Genomic DNA, 27,999 nt, shown 5'->3' with positions numbered 1-27,999 from the left:
GAGAGAAGAAGAGGAGGGAGAGGAGAGACAGGGAGAGAGGGAGAAAGAGAGAGGCTCACCTGGTCATGTTTTCTCTCTGGGGCCGGTGCGCCTTTTCCAGACCCAATTTGGTGAAAATCCCCACCAGAGCCATAATGGCCACTACTCCACATATGATGTAGACGATTAAGTTCGTCTTGTCTTTGGTGCTGTCGTGCATCTTGTTCATTTTTTTGTAAGGGGTCTGGCCGGTCTTCATCCACACCGGCGTGTCGTAGTTCTTACAGGTGCTCTGGTCCAGGCGCGAGTGTTTGTAGGAGCAGCAGAAGCGGAAGCCACAGGTGCCGCAGCAGTACAGATAGTTACCCGTCTTGCAGGTGAACGGCGGGTCCCACTGTCCCATCACGTCGTAGTAGCCCCGACACTTGTCCTCGGTGTGCGGCGTCTCTTCGGACACGCTCTCCTCCTCGCGGGAACCGTTGGAGGTGGCGATCATGACGAAGCCCCCGAGCAGCCCCGGCTCCCCGTCGGCCTTGCACACCAGAGCCATAAGTTTGAGCAACAAGAAGCCGAGGAGAAAGACTTTCCCCCTCATCGCGCCTTCTCCTCCGTTCAACTTCACGCAGAGACGAAAAGACTTGGGGAGATGGAATAAGGCGCACGGTCATGATACGCTGAGAAGTCCAGAAACATACATCCAAATAGCGCCGTCATGCGCGCCGATGAAGATCTTTACTCACATATCACCATCCCCGTAAAAAAACCAACACAAAAATTAATCAAGAAAGAAATAAAAATCACTTAAGACTAACATAAATCTTCAACTATCAGCTCTCCAACGTGCGCTCTAAACTGCGCAACCTACGCGTCTTTCCAGAGAGGCATTTTTTGCAGGCGTTTTCATCCGGAGTGCACGTCCATCGGTGCGCTCTTACGCACGGGAGGAGCAGCCACAGAGACGCAAGCCGCACCGAGGATGAGAGCGCAGTGAGCGACCAAAGAGAGCCGAGGGTGGGAGAGCCTGGTGCGCTAAAGGAGAGGTGGAGGAGGAGGAGGAATACAGGATAGAGAAGGGAGGGGAGAGAGAGAGTGTGGGAGAGAGAGACAGAAAGAGAGAGAGCCTTTATTGTGAAATATTACGAGAAAACCCGCCGGAATACGCACGCCACTATGTTCTGTTTTACCGTCGAGGAAAGGCGTGGGCTTTTTTGGACCAATTTACGCATTTTCAATCGTAGGTTGCAGTTGTTCTAAACCACAAGTAGCTTAATGTGTTACAATGGTGCAGCCTCTAAAAGCGGGCATATAAGGAGTCCACCAAAAAAATTTGGCCCCAGCACTTTTTCGGAAGGTTCTATGGGCCATTTATTAACCACATCCAATACTAAGTTTAAATGTACCCTAACCAAAAGAAAATATGTCGTGTTCTTTTTAATCTTCAATTGGAAAATGTCTCTCCCTTAAAATGAATAAAGGCGATTTGGATGTGTAAGTGAAACACACGACATACTTGTGTATGGATATTTAAAATTCTCCAAGTGCAGTTTATTGGCAACTTTAATTTTCTACTGTTCACATGTTCACCCTGACTGGGTGGATCACCTCTGTCCATGGTGCTGAAAGGGTCCAGCCTCGAGCCCCAGGCTTTGCCACTGATCACACAGTCCATAGTGTTTCCTGGAATCTTTGAAAATGCAGTTGAATTCAAGTCTGTGAATAAAATATAAGAATGTCTTAACTTATTTTCATATCCATAAAGCACATTGAGTCACCACTCGAGCAGTCGTGGATCCAGGATTCTTTTTAAAGCATAAAAGGGCCACGATTTACACAGAGGGGCCAATTACATGTCCATGTACAATTATTGATTCAGTATGGTTCACATTTAAAGGTAACGTTCATCCAAACAAACATAAAATACCTCTAAACTGCTCCTGTGATCTCATCCAAGTGTCTGTCCACCTCGACATTCAAATTCAACGCAAAACCAGATCATTTACATCGTGTTTGTTGCCTAAATGTCTGATATCCTCCTCTGGAGCCAAGTTCGTGCGTGGGTCACAGCAGACATTTTGATACATTTTGAAAATGGTTCCTCATTGTGTTCATTCAAAAAAGCTTGGAAAATAAAAAGTATTAACAATTTCACTTCAGGGGCCAATCAGACCACTAAAGATTGACATGTACCACAGACTCATGCAGACATCACACGTATAAACAAACAAACACACACACACACACACACACAAGAACACTCTCTTCTCTAACCCTTATTACATCATTATCAAAAACTGCTATATGTTTATTTATTTTTTCTAATGCATGTAATCTCATTATATGCATATTTCTGTATGTCTTATCTATCTTGTAAGTCACTCTTTTTGTCACTATTTTCACAAATATATATATATATATATATATATATATATATATATATATAACATATAAGATAAGACAAAATAAGATAATCCTTTTGATCTCACAACCTATGAAACAGCAACAAAAGGGACAGTGAAAAAGACAGGATAAATTAATTAAATAAATAAACATACGGTATAGGAAATTATACATACTATGTAAATAGATAATATTGTTAGCCAACATTAATTACATAAGTTGATTGTATCATTTATCTTATATTTCAGTGTGGAATTATTGTAAGGGCATTGTTAATAATAATAATAATAATAAGTGTTATTATTATTATTATAGTAATTTAATAGTAGTATTAAAACAGAGTGGGTTAGTAGTGTGGTCGTACAATTTGGTCCATGTGGTCTACTGGAAGAAGTGAATATATTTAAAAGTAGGCTGATATGGGCAAAAACTACCCTGTGTGGAATCAGTTGAAACCGATAATCATCCCAATAAATGTCTGATGATTATTGATTTGAAGTTACAGACAGATTTCTGCTCCTGAGTGCAGGTTGTGGTTTTATACCTCTTTATGGACAGAGATCAATAATGTGTATCACCTCCTCACTGTGTTTGCACAACACATCAGCATCGTATTGATGTGTGTTGGACTTTTGTCCTGTTGCTGTTGATGAAAATGAGCGTGTGTGTGTGTGTGTCTGTGCGTGTGTGTGTGTGTGTTGCAGCCTCAGTGAGAGCCGCTCACAGAGTGTCTATATAGAGGAGCCACACACGCACACACACTTTGACAGACAGGCTGTGTAGTCGATCACCGATAGACGCCGGCGTTCATCGAGCAGAGCAGCTGGAGCAGCAGCACACAGCAGCGGCTAACCCGTCCGGAGGAGGCCGCTGACAGGAGCACAGGTGGCAGCACAGTTCGCTCGGGCTGCTCGGAAACCGGCGGGTGTTATGGCCGACAGCGTGGACACCTTTCTCAGGGCACAGCACCGCACATTCAGCGGACTGACTGAAGGTAGCCGAGCGCTTTAGCTCTTTTAGCTTAGCCAACTTCCAGGCTAACGCTCAAGCTAACGATCCCTGTTATACAAGTTGTTGCGGCGGGTCAGAGGTGTGACTGAGTCCAGGCTGACGCTGTCGTGTTTGTGTAGCTTCGTTTTAAACACCTTCTAAACACAGTTTGACTACAAGGTTTACTTTGCTGGCTTGTGTTTTCTAAATGACCCTCGGTGTTGTGTTGTGTTTCGTTTCAACGATGAACTAAATAAGTTAATTCCCTCTTGTTGTTGTTGTTGTTGTTGTTGTTGCAGTAATGTGCTGGAGAATGAGCACAGGCGATAGTTTTAGGTAAATAATTGTGGAATCAATACTTGGCCAACAATTCACACTAAACAGTCACGTTCACAGAGCTGAAACCTTGATATTGTTGTTGTCTCTGTGGCTGTAGGTAAATTAGCTTTAGAGGAGGCTTCACTAAGCTGTGTGCTCCAGCCCTGCAGTCAAACATATTCAAGGATTAACTCACAGGCCTCATCAGTTCTATATATTCTTCAGAACCTTGGATCAGAAACCTGCTTTTACACAGGAACCCACAGGGAAGATTGAAATGTTCAGTATTTTATTAAATGCCCCCCCTCCCTCCATGTGCTTTCATCTCGAATCATGATTTGTTTTCTTTGGAGCGCACCATCTGCCCCCTGAGAAATGAGTCTGCCATTATGTTTGAAGTTGTGCGATTATGTTTGAAGTTGCACAGACAACACAAGGCTGCGGCCTCTTATCTCCTGTCATGGGAGCTTTGTTCAATCCTCCAGGTCCTTGTGTTTTTAATTTTTTTATTATCAGTAGTATTTCATTTTCATTTGTTGTTGAAATGGTTCACTCATCAGACTCCAAAGGGAGGGAGACTGTAGTAAAAAACTGTAGTCTTTTTGTGTTTTTCAGCTTCAGGAAATCTTTGTAGATCCAGTCAGTTTTTTGGAGAACTTCCGATGATGATGGCCTATCAGTCTCATGGGGAACCAACCCAAGTGGGGGGGGTGGACTATAGACTATATATAAAGATGGAACATGGGTCTCCACTACTTTTCTCTATCCATCAATGAAAATAATAACATGGATACGAACGCCTGCCATCTTGCGCATTTGGAGGCCAGATTCTGCTGAGCTGCAAGAGATCAAGATGTGCTGATGAAAGATGATCTGTTCAAAAGACCCAGTCTTAACTCTCTCCAGAAGTAAATGTTGATAGACCGTCACAGACAAAGTTAGGCAACTTCACTTTACTACTGCAGTGGGAACTGCTTTGAGTTCAGAATTCATCAGCCGACCTCGATGTGTAGTTAAGATCCGGGCTAGTTTCTCGAGTAATTTGGTTGTAAAGATGATGATAATCATAAAAGCAGAATGTGATTTCATAATATATCAATTACACAGAGGGGATGATGATCATATTCATCTAGTTCCCAGGAGCAAGGCAGCCTTTGTTGCTCTTTCTTTTCCTATCTTTGCTCAAGTTTCTCCGGAGGACAGAATTATCATGAACTCATTTGGGAGGGGGATACACGGAGAGCATGTTAAACACAGAGGGTGCTGAACAGCTACCATCCCCTGCTGAGTGTGAGTGAAGGGATTTGTGCACAATTCACATGCAGACTCTCCTCTGTGACAGCAGTGCACAACCACAGTATTGCTTCCACACCCTGAGTGTAGCAGAAAGCTGTTTACACCTGCTCTTAGCATCTGCCACAAACATCTTTCTATTTTCCAAGTCTCTTTGCCGGGCTGTCTGCAGTGTCCTTCACATCACACCTTGTCATTACCATCAGCCAAGCAGAGTGTCTGCTTCCGTTCTGTAATCAGGGCACAGTTTTTTAATAAAGATTAGAGGCTGATTAGATTGTTGGGTCTCTCTCTGTTGCATAATGTTAGGATTATGTAAAACACTTGTTCTTTGCAGCTCATTCTCCAGCATGTGGCTGTTTGTTAATTATTGAGCTTTGGTTACTCATGAAGTAGTGTGTGTACCCCCCCCAAATCACACCTACCCACCCACCCCCATCACACTGCTTTAAAAAACAAAAATCAAGTGTTGATTCCAGGAATGAATATGATGTGGTTTCCACATGAAGCGCTCACAGCGGGCCTTACAACGCTGAATGACTAATGCTGCGATCACAGCTAATCCTTTGCAGCTTGTTATTTGTCTGCCGATTGCTATGTGCAGTGTTCTGCGTCTTATGCGTCCTATGACCTGAACATATTGAAATGAAAATGTTCAGATGCTGCCAGAATGTGAAGTTAGTACCAGTTAGATTAGTGAAAGAGTTCGGCTACTATATTGAAAGTCATGTCATTAACAGATTAACAGATATTCAATAATTGAGTGTGCCCTGCTTTAAGAAGCTTTTGAAAAAAAGGTACCTCACTCTATGCATTTTCCATTAATAGGTAAGATGATTAGCTCTGCATTGGTTTGTCGATTAATTAATTAAATTGAGATTAAATTAATCAACAGCTATTTTAGCGTCTTTCTTTTTTAAGCAAAAGAACAAAACCTTTGATGTTTGAAGCTTCTCAAATGTAAAGACGTGAGGCTTTTCTTTGCCTCACATCTATCTGCTAATTCAACAAATGTCTGTCTGTATGTGGCTCACATATTTCTAGAACCATTGTTCTTATCGCCATCACACTTGGCAGGTGTATTGTTAATGACTCGAGGACGTGCAGTGTTGAATTTGTTGTGATTTGGACCCACGATACATTGAACAGTCATAAAATCAAAGTAAACCTGCGCCTTGAAATCAGGGGTGTCAGTCTGTGGACCGAGTTCAAATATAAAACTCTTATTAACTACTGCAGTGGTTGGCTCCTGGCATCCTGCTGGTCAAAATAGCTATCACTTTGACAATTTTATGATTTGTATTTTACCATATCGGAGTGACGCAAGCATTCTTTGTTTTTTTAGCTGTATAAAGATAAATCGTTATAAACATGCCAATGGGGAGACCTGCTGGTTGAATGGCTTGGGCACATACCACATGGTTGCATACGCCTTTGAGCAGCTGGTCTTCCGTTTCACTCCCAGCTGGCCAGACCATATACTGCATGTCATTCCCCTACTCTGTCACCCTGTTTCCTGTCTCTCACTGTTCAATCAAATAAAGGCATCACAAACAAAAGAAAATACGGCAAATTAATCAATAATTGAAATTAAGCATATTTTGATGTGTGAACAATCACTTTATGGGTCTGGAAATGACACTGATGAGAGCGCAAATCAATACAGTTATGGGCCATGAAACAATATAAATTATTATGGCAATATAACTTTCATCAATAGTAAAAAACATTTGTAAAATGCTTAATTTGTCATTCTCTGCTCATAAAGAAGACTTTAACATCACAGCCTGCACCAGAGAGCAAACATTAGTCTTCAAACTCAAATATTAAAATATTATAATAATCAATATCGACTGATTAGAATGTTTTTACCTAAAATATTTTCAGCCATATTGTCCAGCTCTACCATGAAACAAAACAATGAGCTGAAAGATAAAATAAAGATAAGTTAATATGATGATGAATCCTGAAAGCTGATGGTCAGTTCATCTCAATGAGCGACACCGTTTTTATTACACAATAGTTTGGTCCTGTGTCAGTTATAAAATTGCTTTTATTGCTTTGTGGACTTGATAGTAACCAAAGTGTCTCAGTCGACACAGCTATTACCTTGATGTTTGCCTTCCTTTGTTCCAGATGCAGAGCGAGAGTGGAAGGGACCATTTTGCTTCATCCAGGCCGCAGACCCACAGCTTGGGCTGATGAAGGCCTGGAAGGACGGCGACTGCGACGGCGGAGGGGATGAATGGGCCGAGGAGGTGGAGCTCACCAAGCAGGCTGTGGAGGCCGTTAACCAGCTCAGACCTAGGCCGAGGTTTATGGTGCTGTGTGGGGACTTGGTCCACGCCATGCCAGGTGGGGATTTAGATTTTATAGAAGTTTATAGTTTTATTTTTTCAAAGGTGGAAGAGCACACTCCTTAAGCCTGAAGCTCACAACAGAAAAGGGAAGCACCAAGTTTAGGTTCTGCCTTTGTGATGAAACACAGCTTGAAGTTGCTTTTTTGCTGAACATTGAAGTACTTTAAACTTCACTGAACCATAACTACATGCAGGATTCTGAGAGCTGCAAAGGACAGCACATGCTCACTGGTAAAAATAAGCCACAGTGAAGAGAGGCTCTCAGCAGTTGTATGGACAGTAAAAGCTCAAATATTGGCAACTGTTCAGATGCATTTCACCATCAACTTGTTTTATGCCTTGTTTGTATTCAGCAAAAGATGCAACATTCAGTGAAGTTATCAGCCCGTAAAGTAACTTAACTGGTTTTTGGACATCTTGAATGAGACTGCAGACTTATCAAAACACATTTCAGTCACTAAATACAGATTTCTTTATTTGGATCTGCACAATATTGAACACACTCATGTTTGCTCCCTAAACGTGTCTGATATTTTTCATCAAAACCAGTGAATCATTCTCTGAGGTATCAATGAAGATTTTGAAAAACACTGTCCCACAAACAGAAAGTGAAGAAAATTCCTGTAAATGCTCCAGCTCCAGATCGGCACTGATATTCAGTGGGTTCTTCCTTGGGTCATGCCCCATTCCTTTATATGAATTTTAATGAATTTGGTTATGTAGTTTTAGATTCGCTGATAATCAATGGATGCGTTAAGACTGACAAGTGATCTGATATAAATCACCCACAGTATAGATGTGGGGCTTTTACTGCACGTTCAGGCAGGAAGTCATCTCTGCCTCCTCATCAGCATGTCGTCAGCTGGTCACAGCCAAATACACACTAATTACATTACGGTGTTCTTTTTAAACACCCAGCTCCATACGTCAAAATGCTAAATGGACTGCATTTATATAGCACTTTTCCTTTCTTAATCGCCACTCAACATGCTTTATATGTCTAGTCAGTAGTCCATACACACATATTCACAGCGATTCTATGTGCAGCTTTTTTCCTATCACACATCATTCTCATTCTGTCGGCACAGCCGTCAAGGACAATTTAGGGTTCAATATCACGCCCAAGGTCAGAAGAGGGGCTTGGGATCAGACCACCAGCCTCGTTGTTGGTGGACGATCTTCTCTACAAATTAACAATGAGATGTCAGTCGTTTAAAGATGTTTCATTTAAATGTCTAAAAATGTTTCCAAAAATTTTCAAACCCAGAGAAATACCCAATTTTATTCAATGTAATGGGACGTTTAAATTTGGTCACATTTTGTGTCATATCCACTTTACTCATGGCTTTGCTTATCTCTGCTATACATTACCTCATCTGTGACCATGATTTACACTAGAGTCACATCAAGTCAAGTCTTTTGTTGTTTTGCTTGAGACCCCTAGCAGCCGAGGTTAAACATTAATACACAAACAATTCACTAACTTTTGATTTACCAAGTTACATGTACTGTCGATATTGTTGAACCTGGCTCTCCTGACTCTGCTAGGTGTTAGTGTGCGACCTGCCCAGTATGAAATGACTGCTGAGGTGAGGGAAACTAATCTGAAAGGAACTACTGTGCCACTTTTCTGACTGAAACCATTAAAATTGGACACTTGTCATATAGAATTGTAACACACAGTGTGTGCGGTTTAATCTGAGTCTCATTTTTTGAGCCTGAGGCAGAATTGATTATTTGTGTTCCCAGTGCTGCAGGTTAGGGAGGTTTGTGACCTGAAAAATCAATGCATGTATGCATCTCTGGAAATGGTTGCAATATAAGCTAAAGAGAAGACGCGTAATAGACATGGTGTTTAATAACATAATAATTCTATGTGCCATATTCTGTATAGCTCTAGTTGTCAGGAGTGAGTCAATATGCAGAAGGTATTTTCAAACCTGCCTCATACTGTGTCCATTACCACATATTTTGAGATATGTTATTGTCAGAATCCTACATTCATGAAAAGAATGGAACATGTGTGATATAATGTATTCTAAGCTGCCACTCGAGATAGTCCTAATATTATTAATGCAGTCCCTGAATAACATCAGTCTAGGGTTGGTTCAGCTGCAGAATATTTCTCATTGAGGTAAATTTGACCATTACTCTTCTCTTTTTCCAAGCCAAGAGTCAGTAAACAAGGTGCTCCCCTGTGACAGCTGGTGATATTTATCTGGGAAAAAGCACAGGCCTTCTGGCTATTCTGATTTCAGTTATTGATCAGACCAGCCTGACTTTACGTTGTGAAAATCTGTAAAACAGCACCTCGTCTGTTCCAGCTTCAGCTAGGAGGTAAAGGAAAAGTTCTAGTTCTAGTCGTCTTTGTTAACATCCGACCCCCTGTGACGGCACACAATATTTTATATCTATAAAAAGCACCTGGTTGCCTTCAAGCTGTTTGCATGACGGCAAGATTTAGCTTTGTTGAAATGGTTCAGCAGATCAATCCTGGTTGCAGAATATGATGCTTGTGTATTCGTTCATTTAGTTTGTAAATAATTGCTATAGCAGTAGTGCATGCTGGTTTCTCACAATCAATCTTGTGCTCTGACTTTAACTTGTTTGATGTCTTGCCGCCAAGCCAGCAGCTGGTTTCTGCAATTCATCGGATGCTCTCTCTGTCCAGCCAGACAAATACATTTTCAGAATGGAACTGTGTTTGAAAATAGTTGGACACCTCCAGAGACGGCTGGCCAAGTAAACAAAATAAAACCATTTTACTGCTCATTTTCTACCTTATTTGGAGCTGACATGCTGTGTTTGGCTCTGCCTGTCTGCCGTTCTCGCTCTCTTTCAGTAGTGACTAGATATATGATGATCAATGCTAACATGTAAACTTAAACCAGCCAATCCTACCCAGTAAAATACCTTTTTAAGCAATAGACAACAGCCTAAGACATAGACTGTAGCTTGACAGACATTAGAGACAAACAGATGCTGTTATTGGAAGAACTCTAATGAAATGAGTGACTACTACGCGGTGTACGCTTTTCTCAATGTCCAGGTGCCTGATTCCATAATAGGGTAAACGGAATGGGCTGGCAGGACCCACTGCAGAGTTAATGTTCAGCAAAAAGAGCCGCGAGCCGCCAACCAGTGCAAACTACCTTTGCATGACAATTAGAGAGCTTGCATGAGGTGCCTGCCTGGCTGAATGGCCTCAAGGAACAGGCAGAGAGAGAGAAAAATGTCAGCAGACGAAGCTGCCTCTTTCTCCATCTCTGCATGCCTTCTCAGTTTGGATCCTGTTGAAAGTTTCACTGACTTTGATCACGATGTGAAGATAATAAGAGAGTCTACAGAAGCAGAATACTTTGTTACATGTGGTGCAACATGTCATTTGTATGTCCTTTGCCTCGATCTCTAAAATTTGACTCAGGGCAAACTATTTCATATATTCATATGCAACACAGATTTGGCTTGGCTTAGTCACAGAGGAACTCTTTCCTTCCTCTTCCCTTTTTTGGGTCACAATGACCATCAATTCTAGCTGCACAGGCACAGCCAGGCACACTCCTGGAGCTGTCTCTCCCTATCATCCAAGAGTCATGCTGGAGGCGTCCAAGTTTCCTTATCATCTCCATGATTGCAACATTTAGACCAAAACATGGCTGTCATCCATTTCCCACCCATCACTGCTCCACCCCCCCAGTCTCTCTCTCTAATCAGTCGCATTTATAGGTCACAGCAAGATCTATTTCAGATGCACAGTGGGACAGTTTATAGTGTAACCGTGGGGTTTAAACGGCAAGGCCTTGGGGACCTTTAAGCGTCGCGGCATCAGCCCTTGTTACTGTCAGCCCCAGCAGAGCAGGTTGTGTGTGCCATCTTCATTACTTGCCTTGTCCGTCACTTGCCTGGCAACTGGGCTGCTGCATGGGTTTGGAGCAGGGAAGAGATATTAAGAGTTTCTCCTTCTGTCTCTCAGCTGACATTTCCCCTTAGACAGTTTATTTACAATACAGAATGAATGGGTGGCGGCCAGGGGAAGCTGGCTGTCAACCGGCATTGTCAACACTGCTGCCTGTCGGTGACGGGAAATTGGCAACTGTATTTCTGTTCCCACGTATTTTACTCTCCATCTCTCTTCTCCGTCGCACTCACATTTTCTTTTCCTTTCTCTCTCTCCCTTGCTCCTCTATCGTCTATCTGTTCTCTTAAGTAAATAGCTGCAATCTTATGCCTCGTACCTTATTTTGACAGGCTTCATTTGCAAGTCTGACACTCTACACAAACACCCTCCCTTATTCATGCCTCTGATGAATTTATTTGAAGCAGCATCAGTGTGAATTAAATCTGGTGTTGAGGAAGCAGAAGTTCTTTTAGTTCTTGTAATTGTTCTGGAGTGAACATGAAAAAACAATGGGATCTTTGTATTCTTTAGAAAGGGGTTTGTTCAACTTTAGATCTTAATTTGAAGACAGGGAAACTGATGGCTGACTAAAGATATTATTATTTGATAAATCTGTTTTTATCAAAGAGTTGTTGGAGAAGCAGTGATCAGAAGCACTCGTGCACATAAGATGGAGAGGAACCCCAATGGACTTCATTTGCATCACATCACAGAGGTCCACAAGGATCTATTCCTCACTAAATGATGGCCAGTATTTTCTCCAACTACATGTGTACCAGACCTTAACTGACAAAAAGTTCTTGATCCCAATTCACTGTCTCCTCTCCAATTCATGCTAACCCTCAAGAGACGCTTTCTGGTCTCAAGGACTTCCTTCAATCTCAGCTATTCGTCCTCTCCCTATCTCTGCCTCTCCCTCCCTCACTTTTACTCTCTTGTGTCTTTCTCTCATTTTTTTTCAAAGCTGACAAATGAAGGGGATAAAGAGTAAGGAGGGGAGCAGCGACAGAGGGAGGAGGGGGGTGCGAGTTAGAGAGCTGATTAGATTAGAGAAACATGCTGGACTTAACACTCTCCTAATGAGCACTACAAAGGATTCAAGCAGTGTCTCTGGGGGTTCATGAGGGATGTTACGCATGATACAGCAGGAGAAGTGTTCAAGTACATGTGCACTACCATGTGTGTGCACTCGCATGTTGGTAAAACTGACAGGTGATGGAGAGGTTACCTTGGGAGTTTCCTGTCCCCTCAATGTGTCCCCTGTTTGTGGAAACCTGTTAAATTGCCATTGGAGGCAGCAAAGAATCGATCCCTCTGTGGGTTTCTGAAGCAGATGAGATTATGAAGGATTGACTGCCTCGGGAGAATTTGTTTTTTGGGAAACATTTTGGATATTTTTTGGAGGAGGTTGGGATGTTCTGTGTATGTTTATCTAATGTTTCATGCAGTGGCTTGTGGGGAGTAACAGGTTTCTAAGGGGGTTGGAGCGGCCAGTAGTGTATAAGTGTAGAAATGTCACTTTGTTACCACTTTCACATTTTTTTTAGAGACCCAAGAGATACACAGCTCAAATGTCAATGTGAAAAGATCCTCTTAGACCCTGTAAGACAACCCTGGTAAGTGTCAGGCTGAATCTATCCATCTACTTTCGCCAGCTTTTTGTCCAGTTTGTGGTAGCAGCATGAAGAGGTAGTCAAAAGAGACAAGCTCTGCACAAGATTGTTGACATCGATGCATTTCTCTTATGGAAGACTATATTATCAGTTGATGATTTATGTACATTTATGTATCAGAAACAAGATGTTCATGTCATAGAGCCGACATCTTCAAAGAATAGGTTCAACATTTAATGAACCCATATTGATTTTACGAAATCCGTGGTTTGATAATGTCACAATTTCATAACTGTAAGAATTGTAAAAACCAGGATATCTAACTATGGTGTCCTGCCTCTCGCGAGTCATGTAATTTGTGTGTTGACCGTGTGTTTAAAATCTCTCACAAGTCACGGGAACTGACTTAACCTTAACCTTATTTCCACCAGTGCTGGACTTCATCGAGGAGTTTACAGTAAGAGGAGAAATCCTTGATTACTTTCGGTTTCCGACCAGCTCCGTAGTAGCAACTGGCACAGACACACAGACACACAGACACACAGACACACACTTCTCTCTCTGTTGCTCTTCATATTAACTATTATAAAAGTAGCCAGGAGTTTAATTAACCTATACTGGAGGTAATTATTGTATAATAAGGATATGAAGAATGTGGCTTGAACCAGGACAGTTTACCTCTTCACTTTTGCACAAATAGTCAACACTTCGCTCCCAAAACAACTTGACTTGCGGAAAGTAATCGAAACAAGTCACACTCCCTGATGACATAATAGTATCCAAGTCCTCTTTAAAGAGTCAATCGCAGACTGTTCATATTTGCAGAACTGGCCCCACTGTTGTAGTAAAGCCAGAAAGTAAACCTGTCGGATTGTCTTCTGGTTTATAGTCACAGTACAGAAGTGTTTTTGGTGAAATTGGTCTCATGCACCATTGATCCCATTATACTGTAATAACACTAGGTTGTAGGTTTGGATAGAGTTAATGACTTCATCTCAGCCACCACCTTGTCATAACCTGCAGGCCGGTGCTACATCAACAGAACCTGTCAGCGCCATTGCTCGCTTGAGTCACAAATACACTGGTGCACACACATTGAAAATACAGTTGTTTAAAGGAAGAAAATGTATGCGACAGCAGGACCCCACGCACTGAGGCCTGTGTGCAGTGTCGACAGCCAGTCTTTAGAGGTTATTGAGAGAAGTGCTTACAGTGTTGGACAAGCTCAACGAAAACCTGCCAAAGTCTCCTGTCAGGGTTTGAGAATCACGGTGTTGCAATCTCATTAAGCGAACAAGGCCTTTCAGTCAGCTCCAGAGAGAGCGGGGAGCAGCTTGGTTTTTTGTTTTGTTTTTTTCACATCCCTCTCTCAGTACATTAATTGCTCATTTCAGCAGAGGATAGCAGGTTAGGTAAATAGGTACATTTTTCACAGAATGTTTCCTGATTTCTGCTTGTTTATGTGGTGAACACACCTGCAACATTTTATTACTATTTTTGGTGTTTTCCCTCTTGTTTTTTATATATAATTAAATTCTTATTGTTAGCTAAAATTGTTATCTCCACCAAGTATAAGTATTTATACATAGGAAAATGTTTGAAGGGAGCAGCAATGGCGATTGAAATGAAAGAGTTATTGCCAGTAATGGTAGAATATGTGATATCAAGCAGTCTTGTTATAATTATAGACCATGATCAGCTGCCACCACTGTTTTCATCCATATCTGTTTGTTGGTTTGCTTATCGGCAGGATTACACAAAAAATACTTAACGGATATCCGTCAGATTCATACATATTTTGACATTTTCACCAATTTCCCAGGAAATAACTAATGGATCTTGATGTAACAAATCTGTCATATCCAGAGGACTGATGTCTCTGAGTGTGTGAATCTGGATCTAGTGAATTTAAATGTGATTTCATAGGAGTAGGCTTTTTCAGCCGCTGTATGGTAAAAATAGGGCTAGAAACCTGTAACACAGTGCAGCTCAGATAACATGATGTGGCCTCAGCTACAAGTCTTGTCTGAAACTAAAGAGACTGTTGTGCTTTGGCCGATGTGCTCTACTGAGTGCCAATCTTGTTATAAGGAAAAAAGAAACTAAACAAAGAAAACTCCAATTAATAAATAAAAGTTTTCGTTGAAACTGTCTGTTACCCCATTGCAGAATGATGATCATACAGTACCCCATGGTTAAGCATATGTTTGAGTCTTTTCCTGCTGTGGAATGATTCATGGATATCATTGATCGGGAGGCAGCTGGACGTGTAAGGAAGCAGAAGGCAGCACAGCAACCCTGCTACTGTGTGAACCTACCAGTGCTTTTTATTCACATTTATTCATCTAAAGATAAATGTGGCGAGATGCTGTTGACGAGCCCCACCCTGCTTCTTTCTCACTTAATTACACACATGCACAGTCACATTCAGAACAATTTTTCTGTTCTTTGCCACTGAGTAGCTCTGCTGGACCAGATAAGAAGGTCATGGAGAACAAGAAAAAAAGACTAGATGTGAATAAATGGATAAAAGTGTTAAAATCAACTTGTCTGTGACACCAGGGTCAGTTGACACCAGCGGCTGCAATTTCCTCAGCTTTTGCAAAAATCAACCTTTGTTCCCCTGATCTCCAGCTTCATTAATGAGGCTGCCTTTGTTTGTATGTAACTGAGGCAGCATTCAAATATTGTGATTGTGGAATAATGAGTCCACATTATTGTGGCCTCAGCTGTCATCACATTGAAGAATCTGCTTAACACTCTCAACTCTCAGGAGATCAACCTAGACGTCCAGCTTTTCTCAGACCTTCACCACACATCACCTGCAGGAAATAATAATAATTATTATTATGTCTTTTAATTATGTGTGTCTAACTTTTTTTTTCTGACACAGAATTAGTTTGCTACAACAAATTGCTGGAGATTGTTTTGTAAAAAATGATTATATTGGGCCAACATTGTTATTTAAATATATTACAATTAGGGCTGAAATTAACAAATATTTCCATAATCGATTAATGGCTCAGTTAAGATTTGGTGTAAAAATAAATATCATGCATCATGTCCAGGTTTTTCTAATAATAAATCATAAATACATAATCATTTGCCAGATACACAATACGCAAATATACAGTATTGTTATATATTTAGACCATAAACTGTACATAAAGAATGACGACAGGACGGTACCCCAAAAGTGAATGCAAAAGGTGATAAACCCTGCCTTCTCCATGTTAGTCGATGAGACACAAACCAAAGTCAAAAAACATTTGAAATTGTTTCTGTCGTTTTAGGTGGTTCTTATGACACACAGATGTTTGCCATCTTCCAGAAAGTTTGGTTTTATTAGTTATTTAATGCTACAAAAAACTGGTTGACAGCTTAGACTGTCTCACGACTGTTCGAGTCCGTATATCGGCGGCGGTACCTTGATATCACGTCTGAGCATACTTGTTGAAATAGTACTTGTTGCTCATGAGGAAATGTATATACTTTACACAGTTACACATAAGCAGACCCTGAATAGTAATGCAGTCTTGAGAGTGTCGCACAGAAACTGTTTTACATAACAAAAAGGGCTCCTTCACCATTTGAGTGCATGTTTGTGTTGTATTGACAGTTTGAAGTGTGCCCGGGTAGCTTATTTTATAAGAGACAGACAGGTGAGAATGATGCTTTACCTTTTTTCTGTGTACGTTTTAAACTCGGCATTCTCTCACTCTGCCATGCACAAGCTGTTCTCTAAAAAAAAAGGGCTCTTAATGTAATGAGTCCTTTCAAACATCCAAGGAAACATTTGCTCCAAAAGTAGGCCAGTAAAATAATTACTCAGATGAATAAAAAGGAACTGAAACAAGAGGGAGAGGAGAAGAAGGAATAACTTGAGAGCAGGGGAGAATAGGTTTGTTTGATATACATTCTAAATCATAAATATATGAGAGTCTCGCCCATTCTCTACCCTCAACACATGCTGGGACTGAATTAATTTGACTCCCTCCCTTCTTATCTTTGCGAACTGCAGGCTTAATAGGCATAATAGCATATGGCTGATTTGAACACAACAAACCGCTGAACATATTGTAAAGATCTTGTGAAACAAGCAGCCTCATGTATCTGAGACCAATGAATCTTAGTGCACCGAAGAGCTGTGGCCTGCGCGCAGCACAGAAAGGTTGGGTTGACCGAGCCAACCGGGGAGGGTTCCACCAGAACACTACTCATCATGTCAGTAACCATGGAGATATAAAGTCGAGCCGAGCAGAGCATTGATCATTCTCTGTGCTGTCATCATTATCATCCAAATAATCCCCCCTTCCCTTAGGCAACTCTCACCTCTACTACCCTTCACACATGTACTCTGACACTCTTTATCAACATCCATATGAATTTCTCTCTCTCTCTCTCTCTGTCTGTCTGTCTGTCTGTCTGGTTCATTTTGATCTAGTCCGTTAGATGTTATTGTTATCGAGCATCTGCTTTTACGAGTCAGTTTTGTTTTTTAATGTACGCTGTAACCACCACCTCATTTGTCACAAGGATATAAGCTGAGCTCTCCTTCTTCCCTCCAGACACACCATTCAGAGAAGGTCAGGAGAAAGACCTGAAGGTAGCCTTGAAGGGGACGGATCCCTCCATCCCTCTGGTGTTTGTCAGTGGGAACCATGACCTGGGCAACACACCCACCCCGAGTACGGTGGAGCAGTATTGCAGTGCATGGGGGGACGACTATTTCAGCTTCTGGGTAAGCAGACACCTCCGACATTAAAGGAGACATATTATGCTCATGTTCCTAATTTTAATTTGTGATATTACATGAAAGGTTTACATACTTCTAGGCTCCCCTCCCGATAAAGTCCAGCCTTCTTTGATTGGCCATCCTTGCCACTGTGTTGTGATGGTCAACCACCTCCAGGGCATGTAGGAAATAGGAATAGGAATTTGACACCGCTCTTGCTTTACCTGTGTTTGTCAAGGGGGGTGCCACTAGGCGTACATTATGTAAATGTCACAGGGAAGAGGTGTTTCAGGAGAAGTTTGCTGTGGAAGATAGGAGCTCCCTTTACCGTGGACTTTGGGCTTTTTAACTGTGCTGACCTTTTACATGCACAAACTAGAATGGCTCACTGAATGTTTAACTTAATCTCAGTAGAGCACATACCTCCCCCAAGGCCCAACACTCCCTTAATTTCAGTCAAGCTGCACCAAATTTCACACATTCACAGATATCAGTCCTCAAAACGTGATTTTTGTCATCAAGATTAATAAAAAAGAAATTCAGACTGAAGAACTAAAAGAAGCTTAACTGCAAACTGAGCAGGATTAATCATGGCCACCACGAGTGAAGAGAGAAGTAAACATAAATGATAATTGAATGTAGTGTAGACCGACAGTGACACCACACAAAATAACTACTCCAAAAAAATATTCAATATTATTTGTGTGTTTTGCAGCTAACTTTGATGGAGACTCACTGATCTGAAGTGCAGTAATTCATTAGAGATACGATCGTCTAGTTTAAATGGATGTCAGTGTTTATTCCGTCAGATATAGAAGTATCTGATTTGTGCAATTATTCCTCCTTTTATTAGTTCCTGGTCCTTTTTACATAGCTGCACCCTTGAAAAAAGGCCATGAGCCCCCTTTTACTCCAGGGCCCCGTTCGCTTTGCTCACATGAATAAATGTGTATAGCTGCTTGTAGTGTCATTTTCCAACTACGATGATTCTTCACTGATTTCCTGTGCAGATAGGACAAATAATAATAGGTTGCTGAAATGTCAAGTTGGTGAAAAAAAGGTACTGTAAAAATAGACCTTTTTCTTACAACTGTTCAAATTGTTATATTTAGAAAAAAGAATGAAGTGTAGGTAACTAACATCTACCACATCTCTCTGTCCTGTGGTCTCAGGTGGGCGGCGTCCTCTGCCTGGTTCTGAACTCCCAGCTGTTCTACGATGCCTCAGCCTGCCCTCAGCTGAAGGAGGCCCAGGAGATGTGGCTGGAGGAGCAACTGAGCAGAGCCTCCTCTTCAACAGTAAGTGGGCATCTACGACATGGTTCTATCCTCATCTGATTTATAAAAGAGTTCAGCGAGATAATGCCGTCTTTTGCTATGTCTGGACCCCGCGGTTTTGATAATTGCCTCTTGTCTGCAGCCATGTGATGCAACAATTGAATTTTGATGCTCTCTTCCCTCACATCTGTCTCTGTGTTCAGGAACCAAAACCCAAACACGTCCTGGTGTTCCAGCACATTCCTCTGTATCTAAAGAGCCCTGAGGAGGAGGACGACTACTTCAACCTGCAGAGGGTCGTCAGACAAAACCTGCTGGACAGGTTCAAGAAGGCAGGTAAGAGAACAGCAAAGCATAAATCCTGGGTCAATTACACCTTTACATTTGGTTACTTTTGCTTTAAATGAGTCAGCTTACAGAGAATGAGCAAGATTGTATGCAGTATTTAGTTCAACGGCACTTCAACATAATATACCTTGTTTCTGCTTTCTCTTTTGACGCCAGTTTTGTGTTTATTTGCCCTCAATTGGAGGCCACCGAAGAGACCATTCTGTTTTATTTTTTGAAAAGTCAAGCAGCTATGTCATCCAGAACCCTGAAATATCAGCAGCATTTTCTGTGATCATGGATTTAAGCGGCTGTGAAGTGCTCTTAAATGTCTTGTCTTAATAATTCTTGGCAAATATTCCTGTTTAACCTTCTCATTTCAAGCATATCTACCTAACGCAGAGTTAAGATCCCAGCCCGGAGGATTAATATGTCATTAGCCAGATGCACGGGAGGAGCTTTTGTCACCCACACAAACAACACAGGCATAATTAAATTACAGAATACATTGACATCCTATAAGTAGAATAATTCCATAATTAAAATTCTCTGTTGCGAGCTTAGAGGAGTGTGATACAAGGGTACCACGCAGAAAAACTCTCACAAGGACAATAAGTCTGGAAGTAGGCAATAACTAAACACATACAAACACATCCAGTCACACGCACATCACTCCATGCAGCCATTTCTGCACAGCTGATTGACAGGACATCTCATATGGTCTCATGCCATGCTCCTCAATCATGCATCAAGGTGACTGGCGGGGGATGGTATTAATTTCATTATCCAACCATTATTCCCGCATGTACTTAACCATGTTGGCCCGTTTTGGTCTGCTGACCCTTTCTCTCATAATTGATTGCTCCTCTAAGGGAACACTGGTTAAAGATTTAAAGGGCAATCCATACAGACTTTCTATATGGAGGAATGGAGCATGTTACTGTATGTGCAGAACATGCATGGGAAAGTGTCCTCTCTCATTCACAATCTTGTTAACACCAGTTCTTGTCCACAATTATAAATTCAGAGTACACACCCAACATGTACTGAATGAACTATACATACACTAACATGTACATGGTTTTTAATAATTGATGACAGATAGGCTGCCGCTCTCTGTAAATCTGTGTACACTACATGATTTTCTCATGTTTGCATGGGTTTTATGTGTGGTATGTACACTATATGGCACTTCTTACTACAGCCAGAGAAAGGATGGGATTGCTGTGATTTACTGCATCTACATTTGGAGCTGTCATATTTGTTTCATCACGTTGGTGAATCTTCTGTGTCCAGTCCTATCCCATAGATTGGTCACGGTACAATGTCACAGTAAAGTTATCCTAAGCTTTGGCATTTTTATGGGAATTAATTAAGAATTAAGATACTAAAGGCTCTATTTTAACGATCTTAGCTCATTGTTTAAAGTGCAATGAAAGTGCATTCAGGACGTGTGCAGTTTAATGGTGCTGCGCCAGCCACAAAGTCTCTTAATTAATCATGGGTGTGCTTTTGGGGTAACATGCAATAAAGAACTAAGAGTGCCATCTCCCATTCCCTATAAAAGCCAGGTGCTCCTGCACATTGATGGATTAGTATTATGATGCAGCTTCACCAGGTAGCAAGAGATGACTCTATTCTGCAGGGAAAACTCCTGTGTGAAGTGAAATACTACAAGGTAGCCACTTAAGATGGAAGACAGCTCCCCAAAAGTGCAGCCAAAGCATCTTGATTGCCACCTGGTGGTTGGCTGCAGTAGAGGACATAAATCTGTGCTACTTTATGGATGGACATGGATAGTTAGAAGAAGTGGAGTCAATGTTAATGTGCAGTCTATGCTTTATAACGGCTTTTTGTGGGTCAAACACATTATTCCTTTCCATTACCTCAATGGCCTATTTTCTTTCTAAACAATGTGGGCACTGGAAGGGAAAAATTACTGTTATGAAATAATCGAGCAAAGACACTTGCATCAGGTGTTGGATGAAACCGTTAGTCTCTCACATCAAAAGAAATTTCGAACCTTTCTTACTTGAAGTAGTAAGAAAGGTTATGTTACAAAAAAGCTGCACAGCTTTGTCGCGGGAGCTCTTCATAAGTCAGCTGAATATAAGTATAAAATTTGAGTAATCTGATGACTCCACAAAAAATCAGAAATCACATAAAAAAGAATCCAACCAGTCATTGTTGAATAATACAGACTCTGTCTCTTAGTTCTCTCCTCTGGTTTCTCTCTCCTGCTGCCTCTTCTCTCTCCTTCATCTCCGACGACAAGTATCTTGGTGATGACTGATGCTGTAACATCTGTACCCTGAATCTACTGGAGTCTGTCCTGCAGGCATGCTTGTAAAAGAGACTGTGATCAGCTCTGCACTCTGTGTCAGTCTACGACAGAGCCGCAACTGTACATCACTACCTTATACACCACAATCATGAGGGTCACTGTAAGGGCATGGATCATTTTTAGCCAAGCTTACAGCATTACGTTGTGGAGAGAATGTCACTTGTTTGGTAGTTGGATCCACCATTTTAGCTCAAAGAATTGCTGTACCTGTACACAGCATCTCTTTACTGCTTGCATGGCTGTAGAGGCTTCACCCGGATTTTTATATTTTATATAAGGAATTATTTAGGAATTTTGTCACAGAAACTAAACTAGAAGGGCACTCAGAGAGAGCATGACTCCCCCAATACTGATTAGAGAAGGTGTGTGTGTGTGTGTGTGTGTGTGTGTGTGTGTGTGTGTGTGTGTGTGTGTGTGTGTGTCAAATATTTTCTTGTCCATTCTTTATTTATGTTATAGCTGTAAAAGTAAGGACTGTATGAAGCAGGAGTTCCCTGCAGGCAGAAGAGCGCCTGGTAAAAATATCCCATCGGAGAGACCGTGGGCCTTTTATAGAAGAAAACAATCAAAACGAGTGAAGAATTGCAGAAAACTGGGATATGTTATTTACTGCACATTGAAGAAAAACAGAGATCCAGGGAACAAGGATGTGTTGTTTGTCTTCCTGTCTGTGAGGCTGTTTCCTCTCATCCATGGTAAATTATGTCTCTTCTGGACATACATTGCTATGGTAATTTTTTCCCCTCCTTGCGTTGCTTTATTCACGCACCATCTCCCTCCACTATCTGTCCTCACCACTGCACCCTGTGATCCTCTATCCTCCAGATGTGCTCTTTTACTCTGGTGATCATTCCTGTCATTACAGTAAAGGGCACCATCATTAACCTCACACACACACACACACACACACACACACACACACACACACACACACACACACACACACACACACACACACACTTCTGTATCCAGTCTTATTCTCAGAAAGATTCAAGTCTTGGTTGGAATAGTTGAGCACTGGTGCAGATGAAGCATGAATGTCATTTTTTTAATAAGATTTTCATTAAAGTAAGCAGCTGACAGGGATAAGTCTTCATCTATGTTTGTGAAGCTCGCTCTCATATCTTTTGGCCTGGAAGACAAATGAAGCTAAACCCGCAGCTGAAGGATTACACATTTTATGCTGTAAAAAAGTACTGAGCTTTATTGCAATACTGGAAAATGCTTTACGACATCCTAACAGTGTTTCTGTCTACCAATAATGCATGGATGTTGTTCTAAAAAAAAAAAAAAAAGAAGAAAACACTTCCAGATTATTCCTCTGTGTTGGCACCTCTAAAGTTCTTACTCAAGCAAAGCGAAACAGCAGTCTGGCAAGAACAAAGAGGTAAAATTGGACGACTTTCCGCATTCTTTGTCGGGTAATTCAAAGTGTACAGAAAAGCAGCCTTGTAATTGGATCACTGGATGTTACACAAATGTTTCCCTGGCATCACATCAGTCCTCGCACTGTGAGAACGTGCACACACTGCTCTGTGTGACTGACTGGAGTTCTACAGCCACTCCTTTTTGTAGTGTCAGTTAACCTACAGCGGCTGGGGATTCTGCTCAGCAGTGGTGAGGTTGTTATTGCTGTTACTTGCCACATATGATGGAAATAGAGACTATACAGTTGTCCCCTGAAGACAAAGAAATACACCTAATTGATTTTTCCTCACTGAGATATTTTTCACTGCTCTCGCTACTTGTTCTCACACTGTGTGTGTGTGTGTGTGTGTGTGTGTGTGTGTGGGGGGGGGTGGGGGGGGGGGGGGGGGGGGGGGGGGGTTTGATTAATTGTGTGCGCAAGACTGTTTATCTTGTACATGTTCTTTGCATGTGTATTCCCTTTGCATGTAAATCGCTATGCAGCGGTGCATTTTCCACACATGATATATTTTACAGTGAGCATCCGTGTGCTATCTCAGCAGCACATGGGAAAGGTGTGACACCAATTAGTCTTCCTCTGGCTTCAGAGTGAGCAGTTCCACCCTGGGAACTGTTGACTGCAATCCAGCTCATATTAATGACCCACTGTCTCTGTGTGATGACCCCCTCTCGGGCAAGTCAAGTATCACGCAAATCCTTTTTTAATTGCATAAGCAATTATTACGGTTTGTGATTCAGCTGATATTAAATCTTGCTCTCTTGTGTCTTAGTATATTTTGAGTTTAAACCAAGCACCTGATTTGAAAGGGGACATTTTTTACATGCACAAGTCAATCAACCAGAAACCTAGACAACAAGAAAACTTGTTTTAACTTCTTCTGAGACTTTTTAGCGAGAACATTATAGTCAGCTTGTTAATAACAATCACACAAACACCCTAGAGGACGTCACTGTCATTTCCATATTAATAAAAATAATGTTGTCCTGGGCTTTGTTGCCCTACTTATGCTGGTCTGTATGAATGCGACTCAGCCAGCACTTACTGCAAAGTGCAGGAAGAAAGACGTGTGCAAGTTTTAGGTTGCTTGCTTGTTGAAGATGTTGAATTTAGAGAGAACGGGTTTTGCGCACATTCAAAGTCTCCTTAGAGCGGATTAAATGCCCATGGCTATAGGGACTGGTGTCTCCTCTTTTAGAGGCAAGCAGAGTAGCAGAAATCCCATCAGTGCTCTCAGCCTGTCCTCTCCTCATAGAGTAATTAGATTTCTTTGCCCCCCTTTCCTCCTCTTCCCAAGGTTTATACCCTACCTTCAGCACACGTACCAACAAGGACGAATGAACACATGCACAGATAGACGGATACACAGTCTCTCCGGCTTTTGTTCGCCTCCAACCCTGTTTGTGTAAAATGAAAATAAAAACATGAGAGCAACCCAGAAATTCATTGAGACTCCTAAAATTGCTTGCGGCTGTGGAGTTATACGTACAGTAGCTAATTAGAGGGGAAGATAAACCATATGCTGCTCCGCATACCCTCTCCATCTTTCCCTCTATGTCTCTCATTCTTACTCGCTCTTTTGCTGCCGGTTATCTTTATCAGCGAGGATCCTACTATGTTCGAAAGCGAAGACACATTTATCACCCGCTGGGGATTTGATAAGAGGCCACGGCTAAGCCTTTAACCCCATTGTTTTAATGATGAGGCTGAATAATGCTTTTGCGTTTTCTGTATCTCGCTCTTTTATCCCGTCTTTGTCTAACCCTCTTTCTGCAACCCGAAGGTGGGGGTTGGTGGGGTCGAGTCACTGGGCATTCAGGCTGAAAACGGGCTGTATTAGTGGTGGAGTCTAGTTTTGGGAATAGATTAGATGATTAAACACAACCCAGGAAGGACAATCTAAGTAGTAAAGTAAACATTACAAGGGATTCTTACAGTTAAGTTAATTTGCGTGTATTTTATTGGCCATCGCAGCATCATGCCGGATGACATCCAGTGTGTTAAAGCAGCAGCCTCACTGACTGAGTGAATGAGGGCCTTTGTGTGCTGATCCGTCATCTGTTCATGCTCGGAAGAATGAGAATGGTGAAGTGGATGATATCCATGAAGTAATCTACCAGCACTTCCTCCTCATTTACCGTTTTATTGATTTAGCTGTTAATGTGGGTCCTGCCTTGTTTCAGCTTGATTCTAAAGTTGTTTCTTCTACTTGTGTAATTAGTGTTTAAAAAAACCTGCAATTGCTCATCTGGTCAGATACCTAATCTTCTTGATTTATTTTGAGATTAACTAATTGCTTTTAATCAAACTTTAACTCATTTCAGAGTATTTTATTCGACATTGTTGCTTCTTACCTTGATTAAAAAAAAATTTTTTTATCTCAAAGTCTGGGAATGAAAAAAGGCTTTAGAATAAACACCAGAACTCAAATATTGTATCCAAGGTGAGGCAAGTGTTTTTGTATACCTGATTATCATACACAGAGGTCATTCAATGTGCTGTACAGAAGTAGCGTATGGGCTATTTGCCTCTAAATTTCTCTCTGTTCAGTCTTACATCAGGGCATCACCAGCTGATCAGCGCCTTCAGATCTGAGAGACCTGTTTGGTATGTACACATCAAAAATTTCACAAAGACAGTCAGGGTCCTGAACATTTTGTGTCTTGTTAACAACAAGTAAGAGTTTGAATTCAATGTTTTGACCAGAGAATTGGCTCTATTTTCCTAGTTTTAGTCAGAACTCTAACAGCAGTCATAACTTTCTAATGGTCTTGTGGGAAGGTCGGTGAGGAGAGCATTGCAGTCTGGAGAAAATAAAAGCACAAATAAGTTTCTCCAAGTCTTGTTTGGACACAACATCTCTCATCTTAGCTTTATTCTTGAGATGCCAAAATGCAGATTTAGTAGTAGCTTTGATGTAGTCTTTGAAATTCACATCCCCATCCATAATTACACCAAGATTTTGAGCTTTAATGCTCCAATTAGGGACTGACTTTCAACCTTCCTTCTTTGTTCACAAGTACAAGTATCTGTATTGTCTTTCATTTAATTAAAGGAGGTCAGGGAATCCAAATAGTGGCATAACATTACAAACCTATAAATAATTGTAACACAACTATACTGCTCCTTTTATGAGCTCAGTAAACATTAAATTCAGTCTTCTCATGTGATGATGAATAAATGGTCCTATTCACATAACCCCATGATCCATCAGTGACGTCTTAACTGTTTGAAGGCCTGTTACCGCTTAGAGAAACTTAGAGATTATAGCTTGGTAAATTCAGGATGATTAGGTAACACATTGGGTACCAAATGGCCAAAACACTTGCATGCTCATAGCTGGATAGATAACATGCTGACTGCTACCATTTCCCAGTTCTCTTTGTGATTCTCTGTGTGTGTGTGTATGCGTGCGTGTGTGTAACTGTAGGACAGGGGTGAAATGCAGTGCTGTGACTGATGGCTGGGAGTGATTTATGAGGAGCCGGGGCTACAACATGCCTCACCAGACTATATCATTTTGTATCCATCCCCCCTGTCATGTAAATTATCAACAGCCACCATTTCATGATGAATTATTTCCTAGACCTGCACTTTAATGACAAACGCCCTTCAATACGAGCGCACACATTGCACGCTCCACTCCCACACAGATAGGAGACAGCTCTGTTCAGAGGAATATTAGGAGTTTGTGTCGAAGAGAAAGAGGGAGACATGGTGTGAAGGAAAATGCTCTTTCCTGGAGGTAATCACCAATTTGAGGAGGTTCAGTGGCAAGATAGAAACTTAGCATGCAATTAGCAAATCCAATCTTGTTCCCTGCAAATCAGTGACGGAGAGATGAAAGGGAGTTGAAGGGACACAAGCATCAAACATGATCAGATCTGGCCGGACGTGTCTTTAGTGCTTTTATTCCTTTATACTGAGGACTACATTCTGTTGTGTCGTCTATTAGCATTTAAATAGTTAAAAGGAGTTTCAGTCAGACCCACCAATTAAGAGGAAAATAGCTCAGATGACTTCAGCATATCAAAAGCACATCACAAAATACAGGCTGATATTAGAGGGGACTCTCCTCTCCTTTCTGTGCATTTTTGTGCCTTTCTGTGCCACCGCTGATCACAAATTCAATTTGACTCTGGGTAATTTCCCCCCGTTTGCATTCAATATGTTTTCATCACTCAGCCTGCTTACTGTGTGCATTTTCTGAGCACTCAAACACTCCCTCCCTCTCCTCCACACCTCTGTCTGTCAAAGCAAAGGCCAGTCCCCAGATGGGAGTCTTTATCACAAAGAAAAGCACAAAAGAACCAGCGGTGTTTCAAGCCTGACAGGTAAATGGGATTTCCTCAGAGACAAGACGTGGAATTATCAGCACAGAGAGCGCATGTTTTCACGAGGGCACCCACTCAGCAAGAAGACAAAAGGGAAGGAATGCACAGAGCATAGAGAAGAGACAAAAATGCTGGGAAATTTGGCTTGACATTCCTTTACTGAAGGTGATACTGCTATTTAACACGCTCTGTGCCTCCCGTCTGTTCAGTGGGTAAAGCAGGACATTTTAAAGGTTAGATGGAAGGAGAAGGATTTCCTTCTTGACATAGCTCAGGTGCCTGATCCGTTGCACTAACATTAGCACAGATAAGGGTTTACATCCCACCACACCACCCACACTGATTGTACCACGAGGCACTTTGGCTAACAATGTACAGAAACAGATATGTGCTACTATTGTGAAGCAAAGGGAAATGGGCTACATATCACATTTCGTCATTGTCAAATCAAGTCTATTTTCCCAGAAGGGTGCCGGCTATCATTATCCCGGAGGTGGCAGAAGCCTACAGCTGTCCATGGCTACAAGCTGTCATGTTTTCACTCCAGCAGAGAACTACTGCAGGTGGTCGCACCATAGACTTTATATAAAGGAGGACCACATGGCAGCTCTCCAAAAGTGAAGGCAAAGTGTCTCGATAGCCAACTGCTGGCTGTCTGCAGTATCATAAACCCCTGCAATAAAAACAGGGTGAAACTGAATCACGATT

The 27,999-nt window shown here is 41.6% G+C and overlaps 2 protein-coding genes across 2 annotated transcripts in view; one reads left to right on the top strand and one right to left on the bottom strand.

Moving 5' to 3' along the window:
* shisa9a (shisa family member 9a) overlaps positions 1-969 on the bottom strand; it is a 44,004-nt gene extending 43,035 nt beyond the window's left edge. The window contains exon 1 of the mRNA XM_069517691.1: positions 60-969. Coding sequence (XP_069373792.1) covers positions 60-574 — 515 coding nt within the window. The 5' untranslated portion in view covers positions 575-969. The remainder of the gene's footprint in view (positions 1-59) is intronic.
* Positions 970-3,125: 2,156 nt separating this feature from the next.
* cpped1 (calcineurin-like phosphoesterase domain containing 1) overlaps positions 3,126-27,999 on the top strand; it is a 34,543-nt gene continuing 9,669 nt past the window's right edge. The window contains exons 1-5 of the mRNA XM_020083379.2: positions 3,126-3,370; positions 7,114-7,332; positions 17,417-17,589; positions 18,756-18,881; positions 19,064-19,196. Coding sequence (XP_019938938.2) covers positions 3,307-3,370; positions 7,114-7,332; positions 17,417-17,589; positions 18,756-18,881; positions 19,064-19,196 — 715 coding nt within the window. The 5' untranslated portion in view covers positions 3,126-3,306. The remainder of the gene's footprint in view (positions 3,371-7,113; positions 7,333-17,416; positions 17,590-18,755; positions 18,882-19,063; positions 19,197-27,999) is intronic.

Source organism: Paralichthys olivaceus, chromosome 21 (assembly GCF_024713975.1).
Source record: "Paralichthys olivaceus isolate ysfri-2021 chromosome 21, ASM2471397v2, whole genome shotgun sequence".
Classification (NCBI taxonomy): Eukaryota; Metazoa; Chordata; class Actinopteri; order Pleuronectiformes; family Paralichthyidae; genus Paralichthys; species Paralichthys olivaceus.
This window is presented reverse-complemented; position numbering and strand designations above follow the sequence as displayed.